General features: G+C 35.9%; 3 protein-coding genes and 1 pseudogene across 3 annotated transcripts in view; all 4 read right to left on the bottom strand.

Annotated features, from left to right (window-relative positions):
- Window positions 1-338: 338 nt before the first annotated feature.
- Window positions 339-3324, bottom strand: LOC109113373 (intestinal mucin-like protein). Its single transcript, XM_019126169.2, has 7 exons — window positions 3193-3324; window positions 2968-3087; window positions 2396-2494; window positions 2171-2290; window positions 1554-1593; window positions 1261-1380; window positions 339-727 (listed from the first exon to the last, which is right to left on the bottom strand). Exons 1-7 carry the CDS (start codon window positions 3199-3201, stop codon window positions 711-713), a joined length of 525 nt encoding a protein of 174 aa, XP_018981714.2. The 5' UTR covers window positions 3202-3324; the 3' UTR covers window positions 339-710.
- Window positions 3325-12477: 9153 nt separating this feature from the next.
- Window positions 12478-13311, bottom strand: LOC122142387 (cell wall protein DAN4-like). Its single transcript, XM_042752815.1, has one exon. It carries the CDS (start codon window positions 13186-13188, stop codon window positions 12478-12480), a length of 711 nt encoding a protein of 236 aa, XP_042608749.1. The 5' UTR covers window positions 13189-13311.
- Window positions 13283-14908, bottom strand: LOC122142386 (annotated as a pseudogene).
- A 716-nt stretch (window positions 14909-15624) lies between these two features.
- Window positions 15625-26395, bottom strand: part of LOC109086688 (mucin-5B-like) — a 31273-nt gene continuing 20502 nt past the window's right edge. The window contains 4 exon segments of the mRNA XM_042752813.1: window positions 15625-15889; window positions 16904-16968; window positions 25758-26014; window positions 26119-26287. Of these exon segments, the coding sequence (XP_042608747.1) occupies window positions 15625-15889; window positions 16904-16968; window positions 25758-26014; window positions 26119-26287 (756 nt within the window).

The raw sequence follows: 26395 nt of genomic DNA, 5'->3' as shown, positions 1-26395 counted from the left end.
ATCAGAATTAAGTACTCTGTAATAAGTTTAATTAAGATTGAGTATGGCGGGGAAATGTGTAAATCCAACTGAGAAACGCTGTTAGACAGGTGCATGTTAAAGTCACTTTCATCAGGTGGACAGCAGTGCCTTCCTATGGTGAGATGTAGGTACGGCAGAGGATATGACAATACCTCCTTTGTGGCCTGGTAGGTACTGAATGTGTTCTCTCGATATTGAGCAAGGACACAATTTTAGGACATACGTTTCATCATTGTTTGACAGTTGGTTTTGAAGTGTTGGTGCTCGGCTTTATTTCAGTGCATTTCTCTGAAAAAAATCCAGGGGACTGTAATTGATGCTCTTTATTATGCTTTATTGTGATTTTAATTCAATTCATTGGAAAGAAAAGTACATTATCTCATGCATTACCAGAGAGTGTAACAAATAAAAGAAAAGATGCCCAGGATCCCCTTTAAGAGGTAACAGACTAGAGTTAACCATACCCCAAGATCAAACCACACAGAAAAAAATAAATGGTGCAATATTTGCCAAAATAACCTTAGCCATTAATGTACTATAACAATCACCTTAAATCATTTCCGTTATTGGATATATATTTTAAAATTGTAATATGTCAGATTATTCAGCAGTTAATTAGGATCTATTTTTATCCGGTCGAAGGGTGAAATTCTTCTCCTGGCAGCAGGAACAGCTGTGAATCAAATCGTTCACGTACATCGAATACCTGCGCAGGTTTCCATGAAAAAAAAAAACAAAAAACAAAACAAAAACAAACAAACAAACATTATAGTACAGCTGAATGTGCTTATATTATTTTATCCTAATATACAGTGTCCCCAAAAAGGTTGGCTATCACAAATGAATGTTGGAGATTTTACAATAGCTTTTAACTTAAGTCTGTTGAATTGATATTAAAATCATTACAGAAAAATTTATAAAATGAATTTAATTAGCAATGACATATTGATATCTCATATATCTATACACATATAGATAATTAATTTATGGAAAATATAATTTCATCAATAACTACAAATCAACATTTGGTCCCAAGATAGCTAATTGATAGCACCAGCTTAAATTAGTCTTAATTTGCAGTGTTATTCATTTTGGCATACTATAAATGTTTTTATTCACATTTCCCTAATTTTCACATCTTAAATCTAATAGTATTGATAATTATTTAATATTTATTGCTTAGTCTTCAGAAAGGAAATCTTACAAAATATTATATGAATTGTGTCAGTAGTTACTCACATCGATTTACACATTCACAGTGGCCAGTGCAGGATGCAACTTCTTCATCCTGGAAGGAATTACAATCATTGACATGCAGACGGGTGATGTTCTTTTCAGGAATACACTTGTAGGTTTCACCTGAGAGACAATAGAGGTATGTAAGCCAGTGACTCTAATGAACAACATTTTACATAGTGCCTAACATGTTATTTTTAATTTGTTTAACATCTGTTAAATGATCTGGGGACAAAGCATTTTAACATTGAACATCCTCACACAAATTATTTGTTTTAGTGTAAAGAATATCTTACAGATCTTGCAACATCCATCTGTGTCATCTTTTATTGTTCCCTGTAAAGACAGTAATAATAGAACAGAAAACATTATTTACATATTTCTAAAAGTATGGTCAAATCTCTTAAAACATCCAGTTTTCCAAAAAATTATATATTTTATACTAAAAAGTACATATTTTATTTTCTTGAAAAAAATACTCAAAATTTTGGAAACCTAACTTCAAACAATTAACACAGCCATATTAAAAGAATATTCACACCATTGTGTCACAAGTTACTCACCCTGTATTACTTTCTTTCCAGTATGAAACAGAAATCTTGGAATAAAGCCCTTTAAAGTTGTAAGTTTTTATATATGTGTGTGTGTGTGCGTGTGCGTGTGTGTGTAAATATAAATCTGACAGCCCCTGACCCCATGTCACATTGATTGCACTGTTTGGAATAACATTAGAGTGAGTAAATGATGGCAGAATCGCCCCTTAATTACGAATGTGTTGTTTGTCTGTGTTAATTTTTTTGAGAACACTGACCTTCTTATTTTCTCTGGAGAAAATAAGAAAACCTGTAATACATCACAGCCATACATCCAAACTTAAGCAGTAGCAGAAAACAACCGTAATAGACAAACTTACAGGCACACAGTCATTTGGATTAAAGTCAGGGCAGGTTTTAATGCTCTCCACAATCTGAAGCGAGCCATTAACTTTATTGCAGGTACCGGTCGTACATTTAAACTTGTATGCCTCTTGAACCTAAACAGAAAGGCAGAGAGGCTATATGAGGTTTGAAAGACAGCAAAGATACTTTATCTGATTAACTGAAAGAATAAAGAAAACATTGAAAATTTGACCATGTACCTGGAGAGTATGTTTGGTGTTGTCTGGTGCATTGTAAATACAGCAAGATTGTCTGCATGTTCCACAGCACTCTCCTTCTTCTTTCACATATTCAAAGCACTTGAAGGGTAAAAAGAAGTTTGTAGTTGAATAATTCACTCCTTTTGACAGACTCATTAAAAAAAACCAGAGCTAGATTCACCGAACATTAAAATCTTCTTAACTTGTATTTTCTTCTTATTTTCTAATTTAACAATAAAATTAGGAATATTTTGTATTCCCAAAAATACTTTTTTCTTAAGATTGTTCTTGAGACAAACCTTAAGAAGAATTACAATTCTTATATAGTATGTTAAAAATCATTACAAATAACTTCTTTAAGGTTTTCTTTTCTTTTTCTTAAGAAGACTTTTTGTGAATCCAGCCCCAGATCTGAATTATTTGTCCATGAATAGGAAATGAACAAGGCTACATCACCACTGTAGAAAATGAGGAAATGAGGAAAAACTGTATTGCATCTGAAAATGACAGCAATACAAAACACATAGAAAACAAGTGTGTCATGTGGAGTTTCAGCTAGAGATTCTTCTTACAGGTTTACAGTCACTTGAACTGGTATAAGTGCACTTCTCAGAGCTCTTCTCAGTCACAAGCGAGCCATCAATTTCAAGACAGGTAACATTTTCACATTTGTGCATGCGGACTTCTCCAACCTGACAAAAGACAAACAAACTCAATTATGATGGAAGAACAGAGCAGATTCACTGTCTGGTGAACTAAAAGAATTAAGAAATGTTCACAAATGTTTACAAATGTACCCGCATCATATATGTGGTGTTGTCTGCTGTGTAAGTACAGTTCTTTGGTACACATGTTCCACAGCACTTTTCTTCTTGTTTCACATATTCAGAGCCTGAAGGGTAAAAACAAGTATGTAGTTTAATAATTCACTCCTTTTGACAGACTCGTTAAAAAGAACCAGAGCCAGATAAACTAAAAATTTACATTTTAATTCTTATTTTATTCCCATTTTCTAAATGAAGTTCCAAACACAGGTTTGGGTGGAGCCTAATCATTTAGTTCTGTGAATCATCATTACAAGCCCATATAAGACAGCAGTCATTGCGCTATCTCAGCGACAATTCTTCCAGCATCCCTCCACCTCCCCATCTCCTCCTCTATTTCTGTTATTCTTTTTTCATGTAGTACTGAAATGGGGGGGGGGGGGGGGTGCTCTGAGCTCAAGCCGAGACTCAGGTTAGAGCCTCCATAGAGGACAGCAAACCAAGTCCATTTACCATTAACAATCAGGACTGGATGGGCAGGCAAACACGTGAACTTAAAAATTAAAGTATGATACTTCATATTCCCAAAATATTGTATTTTTTATATAGACAGTTCTTAAGACAAAACTTAAGAAGAATTCAAATTCTTGAATAGAACATTGTTAAAAATTCTTCTTAAAAGTTAGAAATTTTATATATTTTTTTCTTAATAAGATTTTGGCTTCATCACAACTGTGGAATTAATTAAGAAAAACTGTACTGTGTCAGAAAATGACAGCAATACAAAAAACATAGAAAACAAGTGTGTCATGTGATGTTTAAGCTAGTGATTTTACTTACAAGTTTACAGTCAAGTGAACTGGTGTAAGTGCACGTCTCAGAGCTCTTCTCAGTCACAAGCGAGCCATCAATTTCAAGACAGGTAACATTTTCACATGTGTGCATGCGGACTTCTCCAACCTGACAAAAGACAGACAAACTCAATTATGATGGAGGAACAGAGCAGATCCATTGTCTGATGAACTAAAAGAATTAATAAATGTTCATAAATGTTTACAAATGTACCCGCATCATATATGTGGTGTTGTCTGCTGTGTAAGTACAGTTCTTTGGTACACATGTTCCACAGCACTCTTCTTCTTGTTTCACATATTCAGAGCCTTGAGTGCAAAAATAATTTAATTCAGTGGCACCTTTATACTGCATTCTTAAGTCACATCTTTTTAAGTTCTACTTTTTAAAGTGCTGAAGAAAGAAGAACAGGTGATTTTAATGAGGAGGTGAACATAGAAACATGAACAACCAGTCAGTAAATAAACCGATGTGTCGCCCAAAGCTAAAATATACAATAGCAGTAACTCCTGGTTCATTTCAAATTGGATATAATAAAAAAAAAACGAATTCGCAGTTCAGTAAGGAAATCTGTAGTGACCTCAGTTACTGCTCTGAATGAATGATTCATTGGTTGAGTGATTCTGATTCAAACCACTGACTTACCATAGGTTCATGACTCCATTCATGACTTCCATTCTTAAAAATCATTTGTACATGAATCAGACATAACTGCTCATGCTGCATGTTTGTTCATGCGTGTAGGCAACATTGGTGTGCACTCTAAAGTAATTTGGTATTTAACTAACTGCACCTCATGAGATGATCTATGATAAAAGTACTTGTGGAAGCACATATGGCTTGTGACTATTTCCAACGACGAGTAGATTTTACATTGTTGTCAGAAATCTGGAATTTTTTTCACATTTGCGACTATATTAGTCACAGTATGGAGCTCTGTGAGAGAGGATGCACAGATAGCTAAATGCGAGATCTACAGTGACATCAGTCCCAACTAAAAAAGTAAAAAAAATCAGGATGAACGCCATTGGTCAGTGATCCACAATGTCACAGGTAAAAAAGAAGGCAATATCACCACTGTAAAATCATCATCATATTACTTCAGAAAGTGACAGCAATACAAAAAAAAAAAAAAAAAAAAAAAAAAAAAAAAGGTGTGTCATGTGTGGAGTTTAAGCTAGTGATTTTACGTACAAGTTTACAGTCAAATTGACCCGAGTAAGTGCACATCTCAGAGCTCTTCTCAGTCACAAAGGAGCCGTTGATTTGACGGCAAGTAATGGTTTCACATGTAAAACGGCGGACTTCTCCAACCTAACAAAAAGACAGACAGACTCCATTGAAGAACAGAGCAAATTCACTGTTTGATGAAGTGAAGAAAATTATAACAAATATAAAAACCTGATCAACTTGATACAAAAATGATAATTTAATGCCTCTGCTTAAATTTAGAGTTTAATTAATTATTAAGAAAAAAATTAAAATGAACCTAGCAGCTCACCTTGTACACTGTGTTATTGTACACACAGACATCTTCAGGCACTAAAAAAATAAATAAATAAATAAACCATTGGAAATTGCTTATAGAGAAACTTCACCCAAAAATTAAAATTCTGTTATCATGGAACACAAAAGGAGAAATGATGGTGATGAATGAAACCATGATGAATGGGGACTGAAGCTTTAAAGCTTCAGAAACAATGCAAAAGTACCATGATTGTAACATTAAAGTGGACTAAACAAGTTATGTGCCATATTCCAAGTCTGATGAAGTCATACGATACATTTAAAGACATAGTAATTGGTCCAAGTTAGTATAGCCATATGGACTACATGTGACACATTCATGGTGCTTTTGTATTTAAATTGCTTTCTTGGTAAATACAAAAGGTTTATGACAAACAGCAATGATATTTGAGTAGGAATCAACAAGACATTCCACATGATTGTAAAGCGCTTTGGGTGTATGGCAATACACGATAAAGCGCTATATAAATGCATCATTCATATAAATGCATCAACACATTTTAAAATCTTGAATCAAGAAAAAACTTTATATCGGCTTTCTTTGATTTTTGATCAATTCTTGATTACTCACCACAAGTTTCACAGCAGTTTTTAACAGTACTTTTGTATCCATCAGCACAGGGCCTTTCAGTTGGACACTTTATAGGCTCTTTCAAAGGAATCCCGGAAGTAGTGCAATTATATATGTGACAGTCAAATGTCCATGTGTCCCCAGGCTGCAAAAAAATGAATGATGACAGTAAGTTTTGGTTTTAGTTTAATTTTATCTTAAATTGTGAAAAAATGTGTGATATCTCAGACTAAAATGAGTTAAGACCCTCTGCTATTAACAAGAGCCTGCAGCTTTGGTCAAACGTAGTGTGGAAAAGAGGCCCTACACAACAATTTCAGCTGAGGGGTCCGAAGCAACAAACACTACCAGGGCCCTGGAAACTCTGGTGACAGCTAAGATGTTTCTAAACCCATGTTACTGCTGTATCATTGTATCTCTGTCCAAGACAAATTTTAAGTGACATACCTTTCTAGGTAAATCATCATGGCCGATGCAATCTACAAATAAGGAACAACAACAAAAATAAAAAATATGGCATCAAGATGCATTAAATTAGCAAATAGAGAAAGTAAATAAGGAAACAGTTCTTACCGCAGTAAGCTGTACACATATTTGATGTCATATTAACCCGATATTGTCCATCAGGACAATAACAACCTTCCGTTATCATTTGGTTACAATCATCGCTGTGACATTCTTTCTCTGCATACAAATTATTGTACCTAGTTGAAAAAAAGAACGTAAACATAAAATGTAAACAACGTAAACATGAAATGGAAGTTGAGATTTGTCAATTATAATGACTACTAAAATTCAGTACATTTTAGAGCATTTAGTATTAAAATTTCACTTATTAAATTTGATTATTTTATTTTATGGATATGAACTGATGAGATTTATTACGATGTACTGCAGGATTTTTCCACTTTCGGTCCACATGCCTTGTAGATTTTGTGACTGGGACACTTGAATTCTGTGACAGAAAACAATGAAAAGATCCATGACATTTTCAGATACAGTATATAATATCATTAATTAACAGTCAATATACAATCAAATGCATACACACATTACACATGTTAATGTTACTACAAAAATAAGTGCTATTGTGAATATACCACATAGCCCTTTGAGGACAGGTGAGCTTCTCCAGTCCACACAGACAGACATTTGGCCACATATCTGTGCATAGGCCTCCACGCTAGCGCAGGCAACAGACTCATTTCCCATTCTGGATACATCATATACACATGCCTTATAATAGTCCTGATAGGGAACGGCATTATGGCAGCTGTTAAACAAACTGTAAACAAAATACAGAATTTTGAGCCCCCTAAATATTCAGTTTCACTGATTTTAATAGAGAATGACTAAACAAAAACATGTGAATTGCATTAACATCAAGATGTAATTCTTTTAAATAATGCTTTGAATACTATCACTCTCAAACTTTGTCTTTTTCCTTACTTGCTTCTGATGATTTCACAGACAGTAATGTTTGGAGGGCTAGATGGAGAAGGAGGTGCAGAAGGAGGTGGAGGTAATTCACATCCTGGGGGGACCATCCAAAACTGTGCCATTCGCTCACATGAATTGTCGATTGTTCCATTAGGAAGTCTGCAGTCATTTCTGGTGCTGTTGTCACAATACCCTACAAGTCAACAGAATCAAACAGAAGGAAAAGCCAAACTGTATATTTTCTGTATATCACAGCTGCAACAAATCAGGACAGAAATGAAACTTCACCTGCCAATTCAACAATAACCAGTAAATATTCAGGTTGAGCTGTCAGGTTTAGTTACTATTTCAGGTGTAAGTAGCAAACACAGTAAGTAACAAAAAATATTTTGTTGTTCTTGCTGAAGGTTGTCTTATAATTAAATTAAATTGTCATACTGTTTGTCATACATAGACTACAAATTACTTATCTTTCATTATGTAAAACAGCTCTATTAAACACAATTGCATTTACTGCAGAAATAGATCTGTACTCACCACACTGTCCTTCTGTATTATCATGGAAGTAGGAGAATGGGAGTCTGATTTGGACATTTAATTCTCTGACTGTAATCTCAGCTTTAATATCAGAGATGTTCAAAGTCACTGCCATGCCAGTCGTTGTGATGATAATGTTATCGATTGCATATGTTGGCTTAGTTTCTTCATCATTAACATAGACCTAAGGGAAATATTTATGATGAAAGATGTAATAATATGTATTACAAGAAAATGCTGGGGGAAAAAAATGTTTTAGGGATTTTAAGAAGTTTTTCAAATAGAGGTTGTCTACATTCCCTCAGTGGGGCCTGAGTGGATTTCTTGCAGCAGAGGATTAAATTTACACTGATTAAATGCACATTGTCACACTGTCAGCATGAGGTTTCTAAATTAAGGTAGAACAGTTGGAAAGAAAATAATTGTAAGCAGGGAGCATTTGTACACTATGCAAAATTCAGCATGAGTAAGGTACTAGACACTTGTGGATGGGAGGGAGATTAAACAATTCTCTGTAGACCTGCTTTTAAATGCTTAGAATGTTTTTCAAGAGTGTGGGATTTGGTAAACAAATTTGTCTGAATAAACTTACATGGATAACTTCATCATCGCTGGTCATCTTAATTTTGTATGATTTGTAATACACAATCACATACTCAGGGCAGGCAAGAAGGTCTGTAACATCACAATAGTAGTTTTTAACATGGACACTGATATTGTATCTAGGGATGATTTCTTGGAACAAAACATAAGTGCAGTTTCCATGAAAAGCATAGTATTGTCCATCAAAAGTTCTGTAATGAGGATCACCCCAGGTCTTGCAGAAACCTGTTGGCTCAGAAAACAAGTTAAACAATAGTTAATTATAATGCACTGCCAAAACAACATTATTTTTGATACCACATTTAAGATCAATTTGAGCAAAAAAATAAATAAATAAATAAATTAAAGCTGCAAGCAGCGATGAAAGGGCCCTCGTACCTGGGCTCACCGCCACCGGGTGGCCATAGGAGAACAGCGAACGTTGGGCAATATGCTTATAAAATGGCAAATATTTGTGCCACATTTCCCGCTGCCAGCAGGCGGCGCTATGATTATAACTGAATATTGGCATGTATATGTCTTCAGGCCAGGACTCTTACCAAACATTTGAAGTTTGGGGTAGATCAGACATTGCATGTTTAAATTAGTGTAAAACAAGTAATTTCATGTTGCCAGCAGGAGGCGCTATGACTATAAATGAATATTGGCCTTAAGATGAGTTCAAGCCAAGACTCTTATCAAACATGTGAAGTTTGTGGCAGATCAGACATTGAACTTTTAAGTTAGTTTAAAACAAGTCATTTCCTGTTGCCAGCAGGTGGCGGTATGATTATAACTGAAATATTGGCATTAAGATGTGTTAAGGCCAGGACTCTCATCAAAAATGTGAAGTTTAGGGCAGATCAGACATTGCATGTTTAAGTTAGTGTGAAACAAAATATTTCCTGTTGCCAGCAGGTGGCGCTCTAATTATAATTGAATATTGGCCTTTAGATGTGTTCAGGCAAGCACTCTTAAAAACGTGTGAAGTTTGTAGCAGATTGGGCACTGTATGCATGAGTTACAACATCTTCCTCTTTCATAGTATAAATAGCATGCTTTAGCACTTTGTAAGTGTTGCTAACATGTTTGAACATATTTCTTGCATGTTTAGCACACAATGGCATATTTTACTGTGTTATTAATAGTGCATAACAGTGTAAAACATGTAACTTCCTGTTGCCAGTAGGTGGCACTATAACTATAACCAAATATGAGCATGTAGATTTCTTCAGGCCAGGACTCTAATCAAACATCTGAAGTTTGTGGCAGATTGGATATTGTACGCACGAGCTACAGTAATGTTCTGTTTCATTGCATCAATAGCATGCTTTAACACTTAGATAAGTGTTCCTAGCATGTTTTAGCATCCTTCTAGAATGTTGCCAGTCTATTTAACACTTGTTGATGCTTTTTATTATGTTGCTAGGAGTCCATAACAGTGTTAAACATGTCACTTCCTGTTGCCAGCAGGTGGCGCTATCACTGTAATCAAATACAGGCATGTAAATGTGTTCAGGACAGGACTCTTATAAAACTTGTTAAATTTGGGGCAGATTGGACACTGCATGCCTGATTTACAGAAACGTCCTGCATTAATAGCCTTCTTTTGCACTTAGCTAAGTGTTGCTAGCATGTCTTAGAAAGTTTCTAGCCAGTGTATTTAGCACTTGCTAACACATTTTAATATGTTCCTAAGGAGTCCATAACAGTGTTAACCATGTAACTTCCTGTTGCCAGCAGGTGGCGCTATGACTATAACTGAATCTGGGCATGGGTGTTTGTTTAGGATGGAACACCTATCAAACATGTGAACTTTGAGTGAGATTGGACATTGCTTGCCTGAGTTACAGCAACTTCCTGTTTCATGGCGAAACATAAAAATTTGTCAGGCCACCAGAGACACACCCCTTGACAAAATCTCAAGATCTTCGTAATTTAACGTCACAAAGGTCTTATGATGACCCTCACCACATTTGAAGATGATCCGATTAAAACTGTAGGAGGAGTCCGTTAAAGTACGAGGCATGGAAATGGCAAAAACTGCACAAAAATCGTACAGGAAAATCAAAATAACGTACTTCCTGTTGGGTTTTGGATTTTGTACCAAGAGACTTTTTTGTAGGTAATGAGGTAATGGTGTGTTGCACGTGTGTACAGTATAGGGCTGCACGATAAATCACATGCGATATTGAATGCACATCTTGTCAGTAAAGCCGGTTCTGTAATCAGTGGTGACTCTCCATCACACGCGTGCTTTCACATGGAGCAGCATTTACTAGAGTCGTTGTACACTGACAAGCTGCACAAAATATGATCATGGTTTTGCGCAGCTTGTCAGTGAACAACTAATCTTTGTAGTTAATGCTGCCAGAACCGGCTTTACTGACAAGATGTGAATTAAATATCACATGCGATTTATCGTGCAGCCCTAGTATTGTGCATGTATGTAAAACGTAGCTCAAAGCGCACTTCATTGAAATTTTACAGGTGGCGCTATTAAGTCATTTTGCCACACCCACTTCTGAAACCCATATCAGATGTAAATTTTCGCCAGTTCTGACGTGTGTGCAAAGTTTTGTGAGTTTTGGAGCATGTTTAGGCCCTCAAAAATGCGATTCACTTTGAAGGAGAATAATAATAAGAAATGAAGCATTTCCAAGAGGGTCCTCGCACCGCGGTGCTTGGGCCCTAAAAAGATTTTTTTTAAAAATCATTAAAAAAAATATATGACTTAAACTCACATTCACACTCATACTTATAGCAGCAGCCATTGTTATAATACACCTTCACTGGATCAAGCCCATTTTCACATTGAGGATTTTCAGGTATTGGGTCACAAAGCACAGGTTCTGGGGTGACTTTTCCATTTTTGCATGTTAACACAGTGCATGCGTCTGTCTGTTACAGAAAAAAAAAGAGTTAAATAAAATTGAGTAATAAAGGTTAATAAAACTGAGTCATAATTAATTTCAGGACTTTTTACAGTACAGCAGTGCAATAATAAAAAGTATACAGTAACAAATAGTATATGAGAATTGTTTTTAGGCTCTCTTGTTACCTTGTGTTTGTCAGATCTAATCTTTTTTACAATATAACAAGAGGAGTTGCAATAAGCAGTGTAACACGCATCTTGTAGAGGGCTGATTGTTGACCCTATAATTACAAACAAATAAAATCAAGTCACTTTAAATGTAACTGTAAATCAATCTAATAGGCAAATTTACATGTACTAAACAGACACAATTATAACAAAAACAACAACAATAATAATAATAATGATAATAATACTCACCAACTGGGTATTTTACATTTTCATACATGCAAAAACATTTGGTAATCATGGTAGTTGTTGTAGGAATTGTGGTTGACACTGTAGTTGTTGTAGAGCTAGCAGTAGATGTTCCTATTGTTGTAGATGGTGTTGTTACAGTGGTATTGGTCATAGTTGTAGGAGTTGTGGTTGACACTGTAGTTGTTGTAGAGCTAGCAGTAGATGATTCTGTTGTGGTAGATGGTGGCATTACGGTAGTTGTGGTAGTTGTTGTAGGAGTTGTGGTTGACACTGTAGTAGTTGTAGAGCTAGCAGTAGATGATTCTGTTGTTGTAGATGGTGGTGTTACAGTAGTAGTGGAAGTTGTTGTAGGAGTTGTGGTTGACAGTGTAGTTGTTGTAGAGCTAGCAGTAGATGTTCCTATTGTTGTAGATGGTGGTGTTACAGTGGTATTGGTCATAGTTGTAGGAGTTGTGGTTGACACTGTAGTTGTTGTAGAGCTAGCTAGATGATTCTGTTGTGGTAGATGGTGGCATTACGGTAGTGTTGTGGTAGTTGTTGTAGGAGTTGTGGTTGACACTGTAGTAGTTGTAGAGCTAGCAGTAGATGATTCTGTTGTTGTAGATGGTGGTGTTACAGTAGTAGTGGTAGTTGTTGTAGGAGTTGTGGTTGACACTGTAGTAGTTGTAGAGCTAGCAGTAGATGTTCCTGTTGTAGTAGATGGTGTTGTTACAATAGTTGTTGTAGGAGATGTGGTTGACACTGTAGTTGTTGTAGAGCTAGCAGTAGATGATTCTAATGTTGTAGATGATGGTGTTACAGTAGTAGTGGTAGTAGTTGTGGTTGACAGTGTAGTTGTTGTAGAGCTAGCAGTAGATGTTCCTGTTGTAGTAGATGGTGTTGTTACAATAGTTGTTGTAGGAGATGTGGTTGACACTGTAGTTGTTGTAGAGCTAGCAGTAGATGATTCTAATGTTGTAGATGGTGGCGTTACAGTAGTAGTGGTAGTAGTTGTAGGAGTTGTGGTTGACACTGTAGTTGTTGTAGAGCTAGCAGTAGATGTTCCTGTTGTTGTAGATGGTGGTGTTACAGTAGTCGTGGTAGTAGTTGTAGGAGTTGTGGTTGACACTGTAGTAGTTGTAGTTGTAGATGGTGTTGTTACAGTAGTAGTGGTAGTAGTTGTAGAAGTCGTGGTTGAAACTGTAGTTGTTGTAGTGCTTGCAGTAGATGTTCCTTTTGTTGTCATGCATCAATTTTGTTTGGTTTCTCACAGGATATTTTTTTCTCATTCCACAATTTTCTGATGGATTCAATTTCCTGTCCTTGGCCATCTATGCTTGCACGGCTGTTGTCAAACCACTCTGACCATTGACACAAAGGTCTTTTAGTTGTTGTAGTAGTCGTAGAGGTAGTAATAGATGTTCCTGTTGTTGTAGATGGTGGTGTTACAGTAGTAGTGGTAGTAGGTACTGAGGGAGTTAGTTATTAGTATTGAAATGCAACATTCTACACGAATTAGATGATTATTGCATACTTCAAAGAAATTTTCTTTGTTTGAACAAAACAGTCCATAAGATGTATTGCACGACACTACTTGATTATGTTTCCAGTCTTTTCCTGTGATGTTCCTTTTCCCATAATTTGTCATGCATTCAATTTTGTCTGGTTTCTCACAGGATATTTTTTTCTCATTCCACAATTTACTGATGGATTCTCTTTCCTCTCCGTGGACACCTGTACTGGCTTGGCTGTTGTCAAACCACTCTGACCATTGACACAAAGGTCTTTTAGTTGTTGTAGTAGTTGTAGAGGTAGTAGTAGATGTTTCTGTTGTTGTAGATTGTGGTTTTATAATAGTAGTGTTAGTAGGTATTGTGGGAGTTGTAGTGTTTGTTATTGTGTTGCAACATTCTACACGCATTAGCTGATTATGGCACACAGGTGACACTGTGGTAATTGTAGAGCTAGCAGTAGATATTTCTGTTGTTGTAAATGGTGGTGTTACAGTAGTTTTTGTAGGGGTTGTGGTGGACACTGTAGTTGTTGTAGAGCTAGTAGTAGATGTTCCTGTTGTTGTAGATGGTGGTGTTACAGTAGTTGTTGTAGGGGTTGTGGTGGACACTGTAGTTGTTGTAGAGCTAGCAGTAGATGATTCTAATGTTGTAGATGATGGTGTTACAGTAGTAGTGGTAGTAGTTGTAGGAGTTGTGGTTGACACTCTAGTTGTTGTAGATGTCTCTGTTGTTGTAGATGGTGGTGTTACAGTAGTTGTTGTAGGAGTTGTGGTTGACACTGTAGTTTGTAAAGTTAGCAGAAGATGTTCCTGTTGTTGTAGATGGTGGTGTTACAGTAGTAGTGGTAGTGGTTGTTGGATTTGTGGTTGACACTGTAGTTGTTGTAGAGCTGGCAGTAGATGTTCCTGTTGCTGTAGATGGTGGTGTTACAGTAGTAGTGGTAGTAGTTGTAGGAGTTGTGGTTGACACTCTAGTTGTTGTAGATGTCTCTGTTGTTGTAGATGGTGGTGTTACAGTAGTTGTGGTAGTTGTTGTAGGAGTTGTGGTTGACACTGTAGTTGTTGTAAAGTTAGCAGAAGATGTTCCTGTTGTTGTAGATGGTGGTGTTACAGTAGTAGTGGTAGTGGTTGTTGGATTTGTGGTTGACACTGTAGTTGTTGTAGAGCTGGCAGTAGATGTTCCTGTTGTTGTAGATGGTGGTGTTACAGTTGTAATGGTATAGATGGTGTTGTTACAGTAGGGTTGACACTGTAGTAGTTGTAGTTGTAGATGGTGTTGTTACAGTAGTAGTGGTAGTAGTTGTAGAAGTCGTGGTTGAAACTGTAGTTGTTGTAGTGCTTGCAGTAGATGTTACTGTTGTTGTCATGCATTCAATTTTGTTTGGTTTCTCACAGGATATTTTTTTCTCATTCCACAATTTTCTGATGGATTCAATTTCCTGTCCTTGACCATCTGTGCTGGTTCGGCTGTTGTCAAACCACTCTGACCATTGACAAAAAGGTCTTTTAGTTGATGTAGTAGTTGTAGACGTAGTAATAGATGTTCCTGTTGTTGTAGATGGTGGTGTTACAGTAGTAGTGGTAGTAGGTACTGTGGGAGTTGTAGTTTTTATTATTGTGTTGCAACATTCTACACGAATTAGATGATTTTGGCATACTTCTAATAAATTTTCTTTGTTTGAACAAAACAGTCCATAAGATGTATTGCACGACACTATTTGATTATGTTTCCAGTATTTTCCTGTGAAATTCCTATTCCCATAATTTGTCATGCATTCAATTTTGTCTGGTTTCTCACAGGATATTTTTTTCTCATTCCACAATTTACTGATGGATTCACTTTCCTCTCCGTGGACACCTGTACTGGCTTGGCTGTTGTCAAACCACTCTGACCATTGACACAAAGGTCTTTTAGTTGTTGTAGTAGAGGTAGTAGTAGATGTTCCTGTTGTTGTAGATTGTGGTTTTATAATAGTAGTGTTAGTAGGTATTGTGGGAGTTGTAGTGTTTATTATTGTGCTGCAACATTCTACACGCATTAGCTGATTATGGCACACAGGTGACACTGTGGTAATTGTAGAGCTAGCAGTAGATGTTTCTGTTGTTGTAGATGGTGGTGTTACAGTAGTTTTTGTAGGGGTTGTGGTTGACACTGTAGTTGTTGTAGAGCTAGCAGTAGATGTTCCTGTTGTCGATGGTTGTGTTACAGTAGTAGTGGTAGTTGTTGTAGGAGTTGTGGTTGACACTGTAGTTGTTGTAGAGATAGCAGTTGATGTTCCTGTTGTTGATGGTGGTGTTACAGTAGTAGTGGTAGTAGGTATTGTAGTAGGTTTGGTTGACACTGTAGTAATTGTAGTTGTAGATGGTGGTGTTACAGTAGTAGTGGTAGTAGTTGTAGGAGTTGTGGCTGACACTGTAGTTGTTGTAGATGTTCCTGTTGTTGTAGATGGTGGTGTTACAGTTGTAATGGTAGTAAATATTGTAGTAGTTGAAGTGGTAGTATTGTCACATGTTGCAACACAAGTCATGGTTTCATCCAATAGATATGGAGTCTCTGGAGGGCACTGAGGAAAACATCCTGTGCAAATAATTAAAGAATAAAAAGAAGAAACAAACACACACACACACACACATATATAATACACATACACACACACACACACACACACACATATATATATATATATATATATATATATATATATATATATATATACAGTGGGTACGGAAAGTATTCAGACCCCCTTAAATTTTTCACTTTGTTATATTGCAGCCATTTGCTAAAATCATTTAAGTTTATTTTTTCCCCATTAAAATACACACACAACACCACACACACACAAAAAAACAGTACACAGTTTTTTGAAAAATAATTCCTATAGCCTAAATAATTTGATAGGGGGCATCCCCTCTGGTGACCCATGATTTGTCTGTATGTGTAATGTGTTAACGCGATAATAACGCATTAACTTGCCCAGCCCTTATGTATACACACACACACACACACACACACACACACACACACCACACCCAATATTTGTTTATGAGACTTACATTATTTAAAAGTAGATAGACATATTTCTCATGTCTGTGTGTCAAATATTCACAGAGTTTTATTTTATTTTAGTGACGCATTTCAGAAAGATATTTGCGAAGACTGAAACAGCTGAAAGCACACCCTGTATATTTGATTTTTTTTACAAAAGCACAATGTTTTATTGATATTGTGAGTCTACACATATAAAAGTAGACCCTTTACAGATTAAAATTATGCATTGCACTTATATGTACGTTCAAAAATGGCGGCGTATTTTAAGTTCTTTTCGCTGTTATCAAGAAAAAATGCTAATGATTTTGCTGCTGCCATCATCTACTCCAGGAGGTTAAGACAAACAGTAAATGTAAGTAAACAGACTAATAGGGTCCTTAAAATGGATTTGATGTTAACAAGTTAGCAACGTCAGCAAATTCATCTTTTTTAGCCTTCATGAAGTCTGCAAGCTTTGGGACAGACTATAAAACAGACAGAGTATTAAAAAAAATTACATCAACCTTCAAGAAGAGGAATTTGATCAGAGCAAGTTCCCGAGGGGTTTTTGCAGGTTTTCAGGCAGGGTGGTCCACAGGATTCATAGTTCCAAACACATTTTCCCCGAGTGTTGTAGTAGTCACAGCACAAAGCTGCAAAAACAACCACTTGAGTCAGTACAACGAAAACATTTAGGCCTATAGTAGACATCAAATCAAAGAAGTTTATTTAAAGGGTTAGTTCACCCAAAATGAACATTCTGTCATTAATTACTCACCCTCATGTCATTCCAAACCTGTAAGACCTTCGTTAATCTTCGATGCAATCTTTGATGAAATCCAAGAGCTTTCTGACCCTCTATAGACAGCAACGTAACTGAATTGTTCCCAGGCTCAGAAGCATAGTAAGGACATTAGTAAAATAGTCCATGTGACATCAGTGGTTCAACCGTAATTTTTCGAAGCTACAAGTGGGGATGTTACTTGGCAGATTTCTACTACTGTGGTTGTAATGGACCAAATACCGTAAGTGTCACGTTAACACATTAATTGATTAACGCGGCAATTATTCTTATTATTATTATGGGTCACAGGAGGGGTGGGATGTTTATCAGTACTGGCTTGGGATGAGCGTCATCATGCGTATCAACCAATGAGAGCATTTGGAGAGGGCTTAAGACTGCAGCAGAGCAGCGCTCAAATGAAGCGCTTATGACTTCATAAGTGGGAAATAGGAATAGCACGTGAAGACAGCAGAGAAGCGATCTCACTCAACAAAGCGGAGTGCATTGTTTTGGTAACTTTGTGGTTCATTATTTTGAGTCTCCTCTTCCAACCGAGCCAGGGCCGGCTAAACAAACCGCGGCACGGAGCGAACACACGAACCGGGCTTTGGGGGTCAGACACACTCGGGCACGGTTAAGATTGCCTAGTGTGATACACACTTATTATAGTGCAGGTCTCTAAGGTGCCTGTTATAATGTTATGATGGAGGCTCTGGACTCTGAGAATAACTTATTTTTCTATCACATACTATAAAATATTTTCTATAAAAACGTTAATGCCCTGACATTGGCAAATATCTTTGGTTTTATATTAAATTTGATTACATTTATGTTATAAGTTGAGATTTCCAAGAAATATTTTAACTGCTACTATGTATAAGGAATACTGCTGTAAAAAAAGCACCTTATTTGTTTTGCAATAACATTTGCAAACCAAATGTTATTGCTCTTTTGTTCATATAGCAGTACTTTTAAATGAAAAAGTGCACAATTAATTACTTTTGAATTCATTATTAGATTTTGTGCATAACAATGCGATTAATCACATGATTTTCTGTAATAAATCATGATTCATCGCATTGTTATGCACAAAATTCAACAATGAATTCAAAAGTAATTAATTAAAAGATTAAAAAATTATATATATATACACACATAAATGTTATATATGTATATATATATATATATATATATATATATATATATATACTATATATATATAAAATGAGACTCAAACATCTATAAACAAACATGCATGTTTATTTTAGCAAGTCCGTCAGGCAGCCTCAAAACACTAAAATAAATAGGCTATCAAATAAATAATACAGTTAAATAAGAAAGTAGCCTAAATAAGAAAGTTAAATATTAAACAAACATTCATTGTAAAAATTCGTAACAACTTCAATCACATGCTGGAAAATCTGCGTTGGCCTGGTAATTTGCTTTGGTATCATGCACTTTTAGCTACCATGGCCAAGAGAAGGTATCTTGCCTCATTGTTCCACCACCAAGCAAGCGGGTCATCACTGACATCAACTGCCTCCTCTTGCAAATAGCAACTGGAGATTAGAGCCCTTCCTGGGTCTCCAATATAGGCCCTAGCCCATCCCTTGTCCGACAGCTTATCAGAATTCTCGTCCCGAGTCTGACTAGACCTGTGTCTTTTTTTCCCTCTCCCTCTTCCCAATTACTGTTGCAGCCATTAAAATAGTTCAGTTTTGTATTTAATGACAAAGTGGTTATATTTCTTTTAGTTTCTTTATTAAGTTAATTTAGAAATGTGTTTGGAACACTTTTTGTTTATTAAGAAATGTGTTGCTTTTGAAATCATGCTGAGTGCTTATTGCCACTGTTATCAGTGCCGGCAGCTTGTGCACGAGCGCTTCAATCTATTGCTAAATGTTTTGGAGACTTTCTATTCATTCGGGAAATCACAAAACAAAATGCACACAAACATGTCCCTGCTCTTGATATACCATCACTGTTGAACACATTTGGTTTTAATGAGGAGGAAAAAAACTATACAAAAAAACTATAAAAACCTATACCAAAACCTAGACCCGCTAAGTTAGCAATTACAAAGCAATTACTTGGTTTTGTTTAACTCTGAAACATAAAATGTGTAGTTATCTGCTTTTGCCAAAAAACGACTGTTGGAGTTACCTGCTTTTGCTAAAAAAGAAACTTTAAATATATATAAAAAACTTCAATTTTGTAAGTTACCTGTATTTTTTGAGTTATTATTACTTAATCAAAACAACCCAACTCCAGTTTGATTGATATTACTTTGTAATGCAAAATAAAAAAAAACATGATTTATGAAAATGTATAAAAACTGAGTTATCTGTTTTTGCAAATGAACTCTTTATTTGTTCTTCAGACATTCCTCTTTAAAAGAAAAGGAGTGTGATATTTTTGCAAAGTGACCCATGTTTTGTTTTTGGCCACAGAAAATGTGTACAATTTAACAATTTACTCCTGGAGCTATATTGAAATTCTATATTGAAATATCTCTGGAACTGAACCATATTGGGCCTTAAAAATGAAAATGCCACAAGGAAAGTTTGTTAAGACCAAACATCTAAAGATATTATTCATATCTTAAGATAGCTTTAATACTTCTTGAGTTACAGGCCTGCAAACTTGAAAAGTGCTCCTTCCCCATTTTTGAATGGTCGTCATTGGCACATAATGCAACAAAGATTGCTAAAATGGACAGATTTTACTAACAGACCTACCAATCTCTGTGTAAAAGTAACATTATGATGCTGCCATCCTTCTCAAATCATTTTTAACCCCCTGAGATTTAAACCCCCTCTGAATCTCAAGTGAAAAGTGCTATTTTGACCCCCCTCTAAAAAAATAGTGGATTACTCAGTAAATATTCATCCATGACATTTAATATTTTGGCTTTCAGCACTATACATGTTTATCTTTCTTCAGAAGAAATATTAGCAAAATTAAAAATTTGAGCCGGGAAAGTTTCTGAAATGTGGTTGATTTGACAGAATGAGCATATGTTTCTGGGCCTGGGAACATTTCAGTTGCGTTGCTGTCTATGCAGCGTCAGAAAGCTCTTGGATTTCATAAAATATCTTAATTTGTGTTCTGAAGATGAACGAAGGTCTTACGGGTTTGGAACGAAGATGAGTAATTAATGACAGAATTTTCATTTATGGGTGAACTAACCCTTTAAATTTGTAGAACATTAAAATAAACACTTACATACACTGTATAGTGTGTTGTGTATGTTTAACCCTCAAATTTGTAGAATAGTAAAAGAAACACTTACATATAATGTGTTGTGTATGTTTAACCCTCAAGTATTCTTCATATATTAGCTCTTAACTGGTCCTACGCGGATAAATTTGGGCACAGAGGTCTCAGGTGTGATCCAATTTTTTTTATATATAAATGTCATATGACTATCTCCGATCAAATATAAAACTATAAATGTATGTATTTTGTGTGTTGTTGTTTTTTTATTTGTTTACCTCTAAAAGTACCATTTTTTAATGTAAAATTTTATATATATATATATATATATATATATATATATATATATATATATATATATATATATATATTAAATATTACTTTTACTTCAGTTAAAAAAATAATAATTCCAGCAAGTTCAGACAGCCAAAACATAAAAAGCTGGTGTCTTTGGTGACATATGATGGTATAAAAATAACAATAGCCACTATTTGGCTGTAGTACTCACTGTCTTCATACAGGCTAAAATCTATAAACCATTGTTTTAATGAACTTAACCTCTTTAAGTTTTAGATTTTATCACAACTTAAAATTGTAGAATAAAAAAAAATTCTATACAAAGGTGCCGAAATATGCGTACAGACAAATCCGTTACATTTTATTTTAAGGTGTCCTTGTAGCAGTGTAAGTAAACATTTAAGTACGGAGTAATATTAATTAATTACATGTACTTACTATATGGTTAGGGTTAAGATTAAGGTTTGGCTTATGGTTACTTGCATGTAATTATGCATAATTGTTATTATGATAATAAGTGCATGTAAAATGTGTAACAAGGGCACCTTAAAATGAAGTGTTACTGACAAATCTGACCACGCTTTAAGGAAAGGACAAAGTAGGAAACAGAGTAATCATTTATTTCTAACAAAAAAAAAAAACATCAAATTTCAGTTCAACTCAAAAAACTAAAATGGTACCAAACAAGTAAGAATAAACAATAAACCTATCAAGTAGCATGTTTCAGACATATTTTGTTTGGAGTCATCAACAAATCTTGCAGTAGGACATTGATCTGACTTTGTGTGTGTGTGTGTGTGTGTGTGTGTGTGTGTGTGTGTGTGTGTGTGTGTGTGTGTGTTGTGTGTGTGTGGTGTGTGTGAGGTGAGTGAGTTGAGTGTGTGGTTGTGTGTGGTGTTGTGTGTGTTGTGTGTGTGTGTGTGTTCAGGTGGCAATCTTAGGAAAAGTAGTCAAGTCTTGTACCACTCAGATTAAGGAAACAAAAAAAAACAAACAAAAAAAAAACTAACCGATTTTCGCAACATTTGTCCCGAAGGATGCTTGAGGGTTAAAGGCAATAGTAAAATATTAAATGAATTTAGGAAATATTAGGACTTACGGCACATTTTTTGGCTCCGCCATTCAACACAAACTTTTTTTTTACGGCATTCAGTAGCGTAAGCTGCCACTGCAGTACAGAGACAATCACAGTCACCCCCACTGTCACATGTACAGGTGACCCAGGAACAAAGAAATAGAACATTTCATAGCTTCTATCATTTTCTTCTTCATGCCACATTTTTGCTTGATTTTCTTCCTCTTAGTTACTGTTAGTAGATATATCATGTTTCCTCCCCCCCCTAAAGTTTTTTAACTGTTAGTAGATATATCATGTTGAATTAAGTTAATATAAAATATTAAAGGTCTATTTCCCCCAAAACACACATTCTGTCATCAGTCAACCTCATGCCAAGCCTGGATGACTCTCTTTCTGCTACGGAACACAAGATGATTTATTGAACAATGTTTCAACTGTTTTTGTACATAAAAAGAAAGTTTCTGGGGTACATAGAACCCATTTTCACTGTATGGAAACCAAACAAATAAGTTCAGAAATTAAGCTCTGTGTAATAAAGTGGAATGACCTAGGGAAAAGTATTGAACACAAAAAGAAATGGAGGTACAAAAAGGCATGGAATCCAAGACACCAGCAGAAATCTATCTGTAATTAAAAAGCAATCCATGTCCCCTAGTTCCCAGTGGGAAAAAAAAATTAATATTAGCTGGTTTTAGTCCCAACTGATGGCCTATAAAAAAGGTCGCTCCATTACAAATGTGCAACAACAAGAAACCATTTCATGATGGGGTGGGTAAAAAAGCAAAGGCTCTCTCTATAGACCTTCTAAAAGTTTTCTAAGAGCCAAGGACCACTTGTGGAGATCTTCAGAAAGACCTGGAATTAGCAAGTACAATTGTTTCAAAGAAAACAATAAGTAATACACTCAGGTCTGTATGCACGCTCACCACAAAAGGCTTTATTGTTGAAGAAAAAGCATGCTGAAGCTCATTTAACAGCTTTGGATGCCTTAATACACACCATGTTCTCAAACAAAACATCAAATGCCAAACAACATCTAGTCTGGTCCAATGAGACCAAAATTAAACTCTTTGGATGCCTTAATACACACCATGTTTGGAGGTCAAATGTCACCTGCGCATCACCTCAAACACATCATGGTGTGGTACAGGGCAAAATTCATATAATTGAAGGAAAGATGAATGGAAAATGTACCGAGACATTCTTGATAAAAATCTGCTGCCATCTACCATTATGATGAAGATGAAATGAGGGTGGACATTCCAGCGAGACAATGATCACAAGCACAGCCAAGGAAACTCTCATTTGGTTTCAGAAAAAGAAAATAAAGCTGCCAGAATGGCCCAGCCAATGACCTTGAATCCAATAGAAAATCTATGGAAAGAACTAAAGATTAGAGTTCTTAGAAGAGGCCCACAGAACCTTCAAGATTTGAAGACTGTTTGTGTGGAAGGATGGGCCAAAATCACACCTGAGCAATGCATGCGACTAGTTTCTTCTCCTACAGGAGGCCATCTTGAAAGCTGTCATTAACAACAAAAGTCGTTATGTTAACAAAATAAAAAAATAAATTTCAGTTAGCGTGTCCAATACTTTCCCTGGGTCATTCCATTTTATTACATGGAACTTAATTTCTAAACTTATTTGTTTTGTTTTCTTTGTATGTATGGAATACTTGGGTTGTTACCAACATCTGGTGAAAATTTCATGTAAACAGCGCCTTTAGCAGGGCTCTAGACTAACTTTTTGCACTGGTTGCACTGGTGCGCCTAACTTATTTTCTTAGGTGCACCAACACAAAAGTTAAGTGCACCTAAATTTTCATCCGCATTGCATTTAACACAGTTTTACAAGTTCACTTTTTTTTTTTTTTTTTAATCGCTGTCCATATAGGCAATATTGACTTGTAAATGATTATCTAACAATCTGGTCAACATAAAGTTCTTTATTTGAAGAACAAATCTACAAGAAAGGTAACTTACTGAAAAATGGGTTGGTGCTTAAAGTATTTCACTGAGCTGAAAAACATTACACTGTAAAACATCTCAAGATAAATGAAAGAAAAAGAGAAAAATCTAAAATTAAGTGTTTTTTTAAGGGCTTCAAACTGAACATCTCATGGCTCAATGTCTTATGGGACCTATACTCCATTACAGTCACATGCCCCTCGGATGGTAAACTCCTGTAGTTTGGCCTTCTTGACCTTTGGCCTTGGCTAAACCAGCTGGCCACACTCTCTCTAGCATCAAAATCTTCCAGACTTGGCCCCTCTACACTGATTCATTTTTTTATTAATTTAATTTAGAAAAACTAAAGCATTAGACAGTGAGCCTATGTCTGATCAATGTAGCCTTCTCAAATCATCACGACTCGCCTAAAATAAAATCTATAGATATAAAACAGTTCAAGCATATAACAATGTTTAAACGTTAGACCCAGATAAATGTGCGCTATATCCAATAGTTTGTGCGGAGACGCTTCAGGACATGGAGACGCCAGCATGATCACTTGCATTTTTTTCAGTAGATACGCCAGCATTTTTGCACAAAAAGGTAAGAGTAATACATCATTCGTACCTGCAAAGGGTCTACTTTTATTTGTGTGCACTCACAATATCAACAAAACGTTGTGCTTTTATAAAATAAAGAAAACAAACACGATGCGCTTTCTGCGTCTCGTCTTTAACAGGAGTACAAAAATGAACCGAAACTCAATGAAAACATGACTCACAGACATGAAAAATATAGCTATAGAAAGCTTTAAATGATTATTTAACGAAATAAAACAAATCGAAAACAAAACATCTTTCATTATAATCATATTCCGTAAAGATGCACTTCTCTCTAAAGGCACGTCTAATGAGATGGAGAGTCAGGATCAGCAACTTCATCCTTGCGACACAGACTCAGAAAACATTAATTTTTATTAGTAAATAATTCCAGATATCTCCTTACTATTTCCCCCTGTCACATTCATGGTAATTATTTTTGCTGGTGCTTTGTGGCAAGCTTGAGCCTATTGCGTGCATTTGAACGGAGAACTGTTCAGCTGCACTGCTGCTGTGGGACAATAAACACTGCCGAGTCACTCTTGACGGTCGCGGTAGCACGGTCTCGTGTTGTTTCCACCAGCGTGGCAAAAAAAAAATTTTCATCACTAATTGATGGATGTTTAAAATATACAAGTAAGGAGAAGTCTTAAACAGGTGGGAGGCCTGGTCCGTGTCTTAACTATGACGTGAAAATTATCCCGAAGCCTGGCTCGAGGGGCGTAAAAAAAATTCGGGGGCCGTCGGGCTCGGGCTGAAATGCAGGGCTCTAGTGTCTGTTGCTGAACCACAGGGAGACTTTCAGAGTCGCGAAGACTTTTTTTCCCCCTCAAATGGCTGGTCACACCGTTGCGACCTCTGATTTTTTTTAGTGGCACCATTGAGAAATTAGGTCGCATGTGCCACCAAATTGGTCGCACTCTAGAGCCCTGTTTAGAAATATATTTACTAAGAAAAATGATGACGTGTTCAGTATTTATTTTACCTGCTGTGTGTGTATATATATATATATATATATATACAGTATGTGTATATATATATATATGTATGTGTGTGTGTGTGTGTGTGTGTGTGTGTGTTTATTTTTTTACAAAACCAAGGATGGCTGAACATGTCAAATAATCTCTCATGTACAGACAAAGAGATAAAAGCAGAAGGTCAAAATTCGGCTTGTTTTTGTTCTAAACGTTTAAAGGTTAAGTGCAATTTCTGTGCCACTAGTGTCACCAAAAAGTATTGTAAAAATAATCAGTATTTTTAAACAGGTTTCCCAAAAACATACGTGTATGTGAAATTTAAAAATACACATCACATGTAACTACTGTAGAAAATAGTTTATACTGTTACTTACAAGTGCATGGCAGTCTTTAAAGACATCAGTTGTTATTATGCTGCACTGTTTTACAGCCCAGACTCTCCGATGTGGATTTTCTTTACAAACATTTATCATGTTTGTCACATCTGGGCAGTCGGGATTCACCTTCCAGCTATTTCCAAAATCTTCTGGATCTGTCACCACTTCTCCATTGTGCTTCATAAAGTCATTTTTCGCATTACCATCATTAAAATCAAAAACACCACACACACCACACACCCCCCCCCACAAAAAACATCAAGAAGATTATTAGAGTATAAGAACAAAAACAAAAGTTATTGCGATTTCGAGTTTGTGTCTGAATGGGTGTACCTTTAAAGAATGCATACCTTAAATTTGGGATCGAGTTGAAGCATTAAACTTGTTTTATTGTCCCAGATTAAGTTCAAAAGACCTTTGACCTCTGTGACAACATATATTCCAGCAGAATGGATCTTATATTGGTAATCAGTGCCGTTGCTTTCAACAACTTTGACTCCATCCTCTGATAAAAGTATCTCATATCTCTGCAGGATTTGAACAGTGAGTATCAAAACACTCTATAACTCCAATATATGTAACTGGATATCTCTCTCTTATGACATTGTTGCAAGGTCACAAATTATATCACAAAT

Source organism: Cyprinus carpio, chromosome B25 (assembly GCF_018340385.1).
Source record: "Cyprinus carpio isolate SPL01 chromosome B25, ASM1834038v1, whole genome shotgun sequence".
NCBI classification, from domain to species: Eukaryota; Metazoa; Chordata; class Actinopteri; order Cypriniformes; family Cyprinidae; genus Cyprinus; species Cyprinus carpio.
This window is presented reverse-complemented; position numbering and strand designations above follow the sequence as displayed.

What these genes read in the sequence shown, in the direction of transcription:
- LOC109113373 (XM_019126169.2), bottom strand. An exon ending in GTTCAAGTGACTGTAAACCT is followed by an intron (nt 2,495 to 2,967) that starts GTAAGAAGAATC and finishes TTACCCTTCAAG; the next exon opens with TGCTTTGAATATGTGAAAGA. An exon ending in ACACCAAACATACTCTCCAG is followed by an intron (nt 2,291 to 2,395) that starts GTACATGGTCAA and finishes CTTTCTGTTTAG; the next exon opens with GTTCAAGAGGCATACAAGTT.
- LOC122142387 (XM_042752815.1), bottom strand. Translation starts at nt 13,188, where the DNA reads ATGACAACAAAAGGAACATCTACTGCAAGCACTACAACAACTACAGTT.